General features: G+C 42.2%; 1 protein-coding gene across 1 annotated transcript; it reads right to left on the reverse strand.

Annotated features, from left to right (window-relative positions):
• Positions 1-882: 882 nt before the first annotated feature.
• On the reverse strand, positions 883-10,498 carry LOC103191544 (PRELI domain containing protein 3B). The gene is made up of 6 exons (XM_007912542.2): positions 10,282-10,498; positions 8,779-8,947; positions 5,625-5,714; positions 4,343-4,413; positions 3,620-3,722; positions 883-2,296 (listed from the first exon to the last, which is right to left on the reverse strand). The coding sequence occupies exons 1-6, from the start codon at positions 10,311-10,313 to the stop codon at positions 2,183-2,185; spliced, it is 579 nt and encodes a 192-aa protein (XP_007910733.1). The 5' UTR covers positions 10,314-10,498; the 3' UTR covers positions 883-2,182.
• Positions 10,499-10,760: the final 262 nt, after the last annotated feature.

The raw sequence follows: 10,760 nt of genomic DNA on the forward strand, positions 1-10,760 counted from the left end.
GGTTAAGTTAAAACCAGTCACTGAATATAAACTGGCTCAGTCATCCTCTTCAGAATTAGATTATTCAAAAGTAACTAAATATACAGCAAGTCATTGCTAAACAGAATATTTTTGCAAATATTAAAACAATTTCAAAATTTATGAAAGATTTTCAATTGCTTTAAATTTTCTAAGCACAAAATTAAGGTGAAATAGATTCCAAAGAGCTTAGCAGAGCTGGAGGTTTTTCTTTCAATGTTCCCCTTGTTCTCCTGAAGGGCACCAATTACTGCTAAGAAAGAATTCCACAGGCCTCAGCCACTCTCTTGTACTTTGCTCAATTGCCTTATGACAGTAATAAAAATAATCCTTGCATTTGATATAGCGCTTTTCATGTCGGGAGGACGACCCAAAGCGCTTCACAGAACACACTGTAAAGTGAATTGACTGTGTATTTGTGGGCGAACGCGGCAGCCAATTGCGCACAGCAATGTCCCACAAACAGTCGTAGATTGAAAATGACCAATTTATTATTGTTTTTGGTTTTGGAGGGATTATTATTAGGCTCTGTGTGGAGTAAGGAAACTTGCCCAAGGTTTCGCCCTGACCTGCCTGGAATTGAACTCAGGTCTCTCGCTTGCAAAGCGAGTGCTCTAACCACTGAGCTACAGGACTCCACAACAGTACTCAGACAGTAACCATTAGCACACCTTTCGACAGCAGAGGGTAATTATTACCACACAAGACTGGCAATGGCTAGCAATCAGGACTGGTGATCCTGGTTGATCAACTTGCATTCTGTCAAGTTGAATTTTAAACTAACCTAGAATACTGTGATTGGACCTGGTATCTTCCTGGTCTATGTGCATTAGTCCCACTGACCAGTGATTTTGCAAACTAAACCAATGGGCAGCCAAGTTTATTGAACGTGTGAATACATCATACGTTTTTAAGGCCGCTTCCGTTAGTTAAATGCATCATACACAGAACATTTTACTGTCTGAACTCTCCCATATAATGGCTCGATTGCATTTAATGCTACAGAAGATGTTTCTTTAATTCAGGAATTGGTCACGAATATTCTAGCACAGATATACTCAGTCAACAGCCATTCAGTCCCAGAAACAGTCCTACACTTCAGCCAAAATTCTACTAATTGTCAGAAAACAGGAGGCAACATTAGCAACATATAACCGAGGTAGTATGATACGTCCGTGCTATGAGGCTCTACTGCAACCTGAGTGTTTAGTTTAAAAGGCAGAAGTAATGAGATTTGGGGTCAAAGTACTGTTTTATGTTAATGATCTCTTAAGATCTCAGGTCAAAAATAGTAAATGAAATGTCTCATGACTTTCATTTCAACAGGCCTTGTGCGTTTTATTTCCTATATACAGAAAACTTTCAGTAATAATATTTTACTGAGTTAGGAATGTCACAATATCTCAAGATATCAATACAAAAAGCACATTGAACCTGAATGGTTGACCTTTTTCTACACAGAAAAAGATGTCTTTTAGCCCAGGAGACCGCCTTTCGGTCCTTTGTACGCTATCTTTTTACGTCAAAAGTAAATTTCAAGTTTGCCTTCCATTTTAATACTGCAAGCAAAATTCTTGCTCCACAGTAGAGCTAGAAATTAGTTAATTAGTTACAGATATTCAAAGCCACAAAAAAAATTCAGGATTCCCAAAGTTCTAGGTTTTAAAGCCGAATCTAAATACCAAGTGTCCCTCTTAATAGGAGTACAATATTGGCATATTTAGGTACTGCACTTGATAAAAGCTATTACACCTTTCAGAAAAACAGCACCTAACCTTCCACTTTGCATTAAGTCTTTTGCAAGCACTCAGTCTGTAAAATATTGACATTGGTATTCGAATCGCACTCATGAACAAATTACTGTGACTTAATTTTCCTCCAGTCTTCTTTCACACAACAGTACTCATTATTAAATCTAGTACTTCTCTCTCTGCATCAGTTCTGAATCACTCCAATGCAGTTATCAAAAAAATATTGCTGGTCATCGGGGGCACGATTCTAATCAAAACATCACCTTCATGTACCTGTATAAAATATAGAATACATCAGCTTTGAACAGATTAGAATGGGACCCCTAGTGATGAGGAATGAAATGCACAGTGGGAAGTGGTAGGTTAAATACCCCAGAGTTAGTTTATGTAGGTCTGTGTAACCCATTCATCTGTCACTCTGCTGATGCTGCGGCCATTGGTATTTTTATAGATCCTCGTGCAGATGCCGTTAGCTCTTCAATTTCAGCGTTTAACCTATGAATCACCCATTCCATTGCTTCACGTCCCTGCACAGAAAAACATAAGATACTTAGTTATGAAGTTACAAACCAGCTAGAAATGTAATTCAATATAGCTAGATTAGTGAGGAACTTTAAAAGTATAACAAAAGTGTTCTGATTTAAACGATTACCAAATCATTTCTGAGATAGGAGTTTGTTTTGCTTGGACTGCACAGGACTGAAGGTCAACAACTGTAACAATGCATTCTTAGTTTTTGTTTGCTTCTAATTTTCTACCTCTCCTGAAAGGGCTGACTCAAGTGGGGGAGGGGAAAGCTTCCAGTGTCTCCTCTCATCCAAGATAACAGTACAATGTACATTATGCAGTGCCTGTCATTCTGGGAGGACGTCTTAAAGCGTTATCTAGGCTAACATATCACTTGAAGAGTAGGAGTATCAGACAAACCTAATCATGCACTTTGCAGCTCCGTACTCCCAACCTCAGCCCTCCAACTGCTGCCCTGGCTAAGGACAGCTAACTCATTCTAAAACTTATCATTTGAATCCATATGATTTAGTTTCACACGTCCAGGGTGAGGAGGAGGAGAGTAAGCAGGTTGAGTTGCTTGGAAATCGAACTTCAAAATTGAATGATCCTCTGTGGTGGTTTCGGTCTCTGAGACAGGAGAGTCCACAGTTATCTTAAGCGTTTTGAGACGTCTTGGAAAACGTGATAAGGCACTATATCAAATGCAAGGATTATTATTAGTATCTGAAGGCATTGCTAATCATAGATCTGCCAGCGTTGGCCTTTAGCAAGACTTGTGGAGAGGCAAATCTCAGAAGTCTTGGGGTCTTACCGACCTGCCCAATACCTACCAGAATTAGATAAGCAGTGTATCTCTCTCCAGAAAAACAGAGTACGCACTAGAATCTAGATACAGGGAAATTTCCATGCATATGTGACATGAATACGGGCTTTGAGATGCCATCCTGACATGAAACGCTTTACATAAATGTTTTATTGTATATATGTGGAATGTTCAGGTCTTGTGTGGATTAAACACAACAACAGCTTCCACATGTGCTAGACATCCAGTTGACCAAAACTAGTTTATCAGTTAACAGATTTACCACTTAAACCATTGGGCAAGCTCATTACATCATTTTTATTTTGAAACTGAACCTTACATCCTAGGAATGTAAGTAACTGGAAGCGGTGCATTCAAAACACTGGTACTGGTAAAAGGGAATCAACCTCTTGGGATCATACCGTTACGTACAGATCATTTATGAGAACAGATTCTAAGAATACTGGTGAAAGATAAACCCTGAACCCAATGTGCAGTTCATTATATAGCGATCAGTCCCAATACCCCTTCTACTCACTTTATTTGCATTAGCGGATATGGTGCTAGCCATCATTCCCTCCATGTAACTGCTCAGACTGACTCCTTTTACGCTGATGATTGCTTCTTGGGTAAGGATGGTCCTGAAATTACATGATAATGCATTAACTATCACAGGTAAAAAATACTTGAACGGAAGATAACTGTCATTACCAGCTTCCCCCCACTCATATTATACCATACATACAATAGACCATTTGCTTTGAGCAGCTAAGAAGCACAGGAGAATTTTTAGGTATTTTATACAAACATTCCAATTAATTCTACCACTGTGGCCTTTGAGAGCTATGGCTTCCATTTTCATAGCTCTCACTGTAAATAAAGCTCACTTCTAAAGGATTTTGTGGTTGTTTTATCAATCTTCTAAGCTCTAAGGAATATAATGTAATAGCTGTGCCAATTCACCCAATCTAAGCTCTTATATCTTCACTCTCACAGGGATAAAGAGTTAAGTGAACTGCTATTGACCACTTTAGAGCCCTTGAGTAACCACATGGTGTAGGTTACCTGCATGTATGTGTGTGTGTGTATATATATATATATATATATATATATAAATTTCTGTACTAGGAGAAAAGGACTGGATACAGATGTATTTATATCCTTCAAGAAAATTACCACTGAGAACACGTCAAAAGCTTTCACACAGATATAATTAACACATAAAAGTCTCTGCACAAAGTAATCTCTGTGCTTTACTTACTTTTCTGGGTCTTGCGGGTGAGGTTTATATATCAATCTTTCATCTACTGATACTAAATTAGTTAAAGTTATCTGTAAATAAACAGGAAGGAAGAGGATTAAAGGGAGATTCTGTGAGCCCAGAAAACTGACATCAGTGAATCAACAGGTTTATCAAAAAAATACTATTAAAGGGGAATGGTTCTAGATCTATGTGGAAAACTCTTTAGCAGCTTGATTTACAAAATATGTGTGTCTACAAAACACTCACTACACAGGAAAAGGCCTGTGAAATGCGTTGACACTCTGACAACACGATAAAGTGCTATATCAAATTCAAGAATTAATATTTAACAAGCAGAGAAATTTTCAACCAAGAAAGTAACCATTCGGCCATCTTATCTGCGACACCGCGAACCATTCTTCTAAATCGTCTTTTTTAAAATTAATCCCACTTTCAAGCTGTCACATCACGCAATGATTTTCTGCTCAGGTTCTTATACAATTCTCCCTTTGAATAATTCTATTATTCCAGCCTCAATAGCTACTTGTACTAAGGAATTGTGTAACGCCTCTCAGAGTGAAGGCATTCATCCTAACCTCTACCATAATTTTTCTGCTAACAATCCTGAGCAACTAGTAACCTCTGCATTTGTACTTATTTTTCTGGGGTCTTCTGGTGATGTTTATACATCAGCCTTTCAAATACTAATATTAAATTAGTTAGCATTATAGTTGGGGGGGTGTCTGAGACTGTCATTGCAAATAGTTCTGAAAGATTATGAGATAAAATTCAGAGGTAATTCAGGAACATTATACACCACCCGAAACAGGCATGATGTGAATAACCAATTTTAGCTCAGGAATTATTTGCCAGGACATGTGGAGAAACTCTCTTCTCTTTTCAGGTAGTGACATGGGGTACCTAGGGTCTCATCTTCATATTGAGGTAGATATTCCTAATATGTGAAAAGAGAAGGCTGTTTGTGGGACATTGCTGCATGCAAATTGACTGTCTTTTTTCATGTTTCTCAACTTTTATTCAGAAACCATTGTAGGTTATTGTAACTACTGAATGTAACCATATAAGAGGATTTCCTCATCATTCATAAACTTGTGTAGCTTTGCTGTTAATCAGATATAGAACTCCAGAACATATGCACTTCCTTTGGTCAGACAATATGAGCTCAGTTACTCCCTCATGATTCCCACACATTGGGAAATTGGGTCTTAGTCTTTTAGGTATTATGCTTAATTGTTTTTAAAAACTTGTTTTACAAATCACTGTAAATTACTGTACGAACATTGGCCGATTTAAGCTCCATGGTCCGCTTCGCAGGATCCACAACAGAGTGTTCTTGAACATACGTCCTTGTCCTTGATGCTCCGATAAGCTGGATAATTAGAAGAAAGACATCAGCTTTTTAAACATTTTGTCCAAGTTTATCAGAGCTGCTGTAAACCTATTTTTTTTGGAAAAAGCCATCACCGTGCTTAAGAGTATCCAAATCAAGCTGAAATATGAGCTCCACATCTGAAAATTCTTAATGTTTGGCAAAGATGCCCATCACTGTAGTGGCATGTCCTTTTCCGCAGTTAGGCCATTAAAAATAATCTTGCCGATTTGGAGTACCACTTCTATTAGCATAAGAAGTAAAATAAATGGTGAGTAACTTTTTTACAATAGGTGTGAGCCTCCATTTCTAACTGATAAAATGTGTGCGTGGAGTTGCTGTGCCAACAGCCATCGGAAACACCACTGCTTGCAGTAAAAGTTGAACATACAAGTTATAGGATAAGTTACCTCAAAGTATTTTGGCGGAATTTCAGCAAAAAGCAAAAATTTCACTTGTAATATAATATCTGAATCCATTAAGGTCATCTAATTTTAAAAAGTCTTCTCTTTACTTTTAGTTATATTTAGACTAAAGCAATGCATTGGATCTCAAACCAACATCTGACATTAAAGTGGGCTAAACGTCACCATCACAAATGACGCGCTTGTAAGAGGTCAAAAGGTGTTTAGTGACGGACTTTGCACTACATATCCTCATGTGATCTCTTTTGGCAGAACCTATCCAAACTATCTCACCGGCATACTATGTCCTGACTTTTTGAACCAAGCAAACTCCAGCATTGCGATATTCTCAATCGCTGAGCAGCTGCTGCAGGGTAGTACTCTAAGGTCACCTTGCATAATTTTCAGGCCTCCGATTCTCACATTTAGTTATACAAAGAATTCAGGAAGACTTGCTCAGTGACAACTACAAAGGGTCAATCACGTGGTTTGCTATCCTATCAGATCTTGCTTGGAAACACTTAAGTCAGCATTGAATGCTCTATTGTACTGGCCTTTACCCACCTAATCATAGAACCAATGTAATAAAATATTGAATTCTTATCTGCTTTTCAGACAATTTGCCTCCAACCTTTTGGCTGCCACGTACCGGATTCCCTATTTGACAATGGTCTGCAGGCCGCATAAGCCATATTTTGTGTTTCCCTGCCAGAAATCCAACAACATTTATACGGTACCTTTTTCACGTTGGAAAGGGCTCAACACTTGTTGGCTGGGCACCTGAGCAGGGGGTGGGAGTCGAGAAGTGGGACGGGGATGAGAAAAAAATGATCAAAAGTGTGGTCAAAGAGTTAGGTCTTGACATGCTGCGAAAGAGGGGAGGAAGTGGGGTAAGCTGGTGTTTGCTCTGCAAAGGGAACGGCTGGGTCGGGAGGTCACAGAGGTAGGATGAGGAGGGCGCGGAATAAAGGATGTAGAGAAATGTTTCACTGGGGAAAGATGGAGCTTTCTGTGAGGAAACTGTACGGCATGTCGCCTGGTGTCTGTCCTCACCCGCCCCAACCCCACAGCGGCTGAGATAAAATCCAATCGTCTGCCCTGACAGTGAACCACAAAAGACTGCCCTCAATTCTCTCTCCCTCTCTCAATCATTGTTTCTCTACCCCCTCTCACGCACTCTCTCATCAGTTTACGAGAGTAAAATTCAAGATGCTTTTTTGGTCATCTCTATATTCAGGGTATGTGGTTTTGTCAGTGCTCCATCTTGCTTCTATACTGTTGAATAGCAACATTTTCTCTGCTTGACAGAATGCATGCTGCATCATGTGGATTATTCAATCAACTGAATAATTGTGGCAAAACACGAGTTCACATCCTATTATTTGCTGTGTAAAAATAGTAATTATATTACTCTGCTACCGTATTGGTTTTGCTTAAATAATGTTAGCTTAAATAGAAAAAAAGCCTAGGAGCCTGATATTCGGACACATTGTGCTGCAGTTATTTCGGTATCAGTTGATTAGGAAAAAAGAAACGAGAAAACATTAATGATCGTAAAAGCTAGATTTGCTTTAAAGAGCAACAATCAGTGTCGGCCTCTGATCGAGAGTCCCTCTGGCACTGGGATTTAAAAGCAGCGTGAGGTCACAATGCTGATATTTGGAATTTCTCCCCATTCGCTACGAATACAGTATAGTTCTGCTCATAGGTTATAGCAATGGACTTTAGAAAGCGAAAGTGTTTCTTTCACCGTGGGTTTCATTCAGTCTTTTCCTGATCAGCTGCTAAATAACAGCATCAGAGCTGCAACTGACTATATCACACGGCTTCACTTCTGCTGTGGATACACAGGGAAGCCATGTACAATAAGCCCAAGTTTATAAAGTTGTTTCAAGCAAACCGTCTACAAAGAGCGAATTTTACAGTAAAGAGAAACTAGTATAGGACACAGGTTACATGAGAAATCTTGGAATAGAAAATTCATCCATGTAACAATACTATTTGTGGAGTCTTGTAGCTTAGTAGTTAGAGCACTCGCCTCGCAAGCAAGAGACCTGGGTTCAATCCCAAGCAGGGCGAAACATTGGGCAAGTTTCTTTACTCCACACACTTCTGTTTACGCAGCAGTAAGTACGAACCCAGCTGCTAGTCGATCGGTGGATTGCTTTTTTGGGGGTAATAATTCCTTAAGATAATAAATTGGTCACTCAACCCACGACTGTTTGTGGTTCACTGCTGTGCACAATTGGCTGCCGCGTTTCGCCCACAAAATATACAATCAATTTACGTCACAGTATATTCTGTGAAGCGCTTTGAGACACAAAGACGTGATAAGGCACTATATCAAATGCAAGGATTATTATTATTATCTGAGGTTCCTTTTTATCCCTATCCCGTGCCTGCTGCTGGAAAATATGTCTACGTAAATCATGCAAGGACAAGATTAAGCCAAGTTATTAGAACATCAGAACTTTGAAGCTTCAATTTCTGACTAACTTTACGCAACAATACCGTCTTCCCATAGGGAGAAAAATTATTTCACCAGATCAGTCCTTCCAGCAAGCGAGCAGCATTAGGAGGAGGCTGGGAGCAGATCATTCGCCCATGTTTGGGGACGATGCTTGGTTTGCAAAATCTAGTAATAGTGTAATATTACTTACTGATTTAACAACAGACGGCAACCCCCATTCTGTGCTGAGCAGTCTGTGGCTATGCAACTTTCCTTGTTCATCAACACGCCGATCTAATACATCTACTCCTACTACATTTGGATTCATAGGATTTGGATACTTTTGCATGGCAGCTTTGAAAACTGTTTCCCACGGATGGCTAGAGAAAGAAAAATTGTTTAGTTGACGCATATATATCACCACACACCAAACATACACAACTTAAACCTCCACTAGGCAAAGTCTAACAAGGTAACCATAACTTGTTTGCCTAAAAAAAGTCAAAAAGTGAATTGATCAATCCAAGTACCCTGAAAGCATTTTGGGTATTTTTCTTTTTTTAAAAAAAAAACAGCCTTTCCTAAGGAATGCCTTCATGAAATTCAGCAGCTCATAACCCCGTGTGCACTCATTGGTAAGCATTTGGTATGGAGAAGTTGAGGGCTGACCTTCAACAGTGTTTTTTTCCTTCAGTCGGGTGCCAAATGGAAATCAAATGGAAATCCTTCAAGTGTCTCCAAACCAAACTACTGCGAGTTCCACTCAATCTGTGCAATCGAGAGGGATGTTTAAAAGAGAGGTTTGGGCAGAGGTACCAAGAAGCCCCGGTGAAAGGGCGAGGGGTTGGGTTTAAAAAAAAATCTGCCAATCTGCACTAATAAATAACAGTGTGCTACAGCGTGTTCCGGGAAGCGCTTTGAGACGCCTCTCAATGATGTGATAAGGTGCTATATAACAAATGCGAGGATTACGATAATAAAGGCTCGGGATGGTGTCCTGTTGCTGGGAGGGGAGCGCTTGGCCTTTAACCTCTATTGGTGACTCACACATTTTGGACCACGAAATAGACAGTCAATTCCCTTCAGAGTATATTCTGTTGAATGCTTTCGAGACACCTCAGCGATGGGATAAGGCGCTGCAGCAAACCCGAGGCCGATGATGATGTCGGCGACTATTATTATTATTATTATTATCATTATTGGACAGCAGCCGAACTCAGTCACAGCCATTCACAGCAGCGCCCGCCCCGGGGGGGCCTGAGCCCCACAATGTCCCCCCTGGTGGGGGGGGGGGGTCTGAGCCCCACAATGTCCCCCTGGTGGGGGGGGGGGTCTGAGCCCCACAATGTCCACCCTGGTGGGGGGGGGGGCCTGAGCCCCACAATGTCCCCTCTAGTGGGGGGGTCCTGAGCCCCACAATGTCCCCTCTAGTGGGGGGGGGGCCTGAGCCCCACAATGTCCCCTCTAGTGGGGGGGGGCCTGAGCCCCACAATGTCCCCTCTAGTGGGGGGGGGGGGGGCCTGAGCCCCACAATGTCCCCTCTAGTGGGGGGGGGCCTGAGCCCCACAATGTCCCCGGGGGGGGGGCCTGAGCCCCACAATGTTCCCCCCTGGTGGGGGGGGTCTGAGCCCCACAATGTCCCCTCTAGTGGGGGGGGGCCTGAGCCCCACAATGTCCCCCCGGGGGGTGGTCCGGCGGTCGGCGCGTAACTCACTTGAAGACGTGCTCCGAGGTCCAGATCTTCATTGTTCTCCAACCTGCGCTCGGCCCTCCCTCGCGGCTTCGCGGCACTCTATTCCCGGGGTGTGAGCGGCCTGAGCTCCGCGGCGGCTCCTCGGCTAATAGGCCACTCGCCGCCGCTCCCACCGCCGCGATCTGGAAGCTTCCACCTCGCGCCCAACGTCCAGCGTCATCACGTGCTCCCCTCCCCACGCGCCCCGCCCCGATGCCGCGCCCCTCCCCCACTGATTGGCCGGCGGCGCTGGGCGCGCACCCTTGTTTGGCAGCGCTTTATGAATGGTTGCTAGGGGCGCTGACGTCAATTGGAACCCGTGGAGTGACCTCACTCCTCCTCCCCCCCCCCCCCCCCCCACACACCCCCACAAACCTGATGGAATGAAGGGCGTTTCAGTCCCAGATGTGTCTCCAGGTGCGGGTCCTGACAGATGTACCCGCCCAGAAGATGCCTCAGCT

Source organism: Callorhinchus milii, unplaced genomic scaffold (assembly GCF_018977255.1).
Source record: "Callorhinchus milii isolate IMCB2004 unplaced genomic scaffold, IMCB_Cmil_1.0 Scaffold18, whole genome shotgun sequence".
Lineage (NCBI taxonomy): Eukaryota > Metazoa > Chordata > Chondrichthyes > Chimaeriformes > Callorhinchidae > Callorhinchus > Callorhinchus milii.

What these genes read in the sequence shown, in the direction of transcription:
- LOC103191544 (XM_007912542.2), bottom strand. Translation starts at nt 10,313, where the DNA reads ATGAAGATCTGGACCTCGGAGCACGTCTTCAA. An exon ending in TGCCGTCTGTTGTTAAATCA is followed by an intron (nt 5,715 to 8,778) that starts GTAAGTAATATT and finishes CTAATTATCCAG; the next exon opens with CTTATCGGAGCATCAAGGAC. An exon ending in CACCCGCAAGACCCAGAAAA is followed by an intron (nt 3,723 to 4,342) that starts GTAAGTAAAGCA and finishes ATGTAATTTCAG; the next exon opens with GACCATCCTTACCCAAGAAG.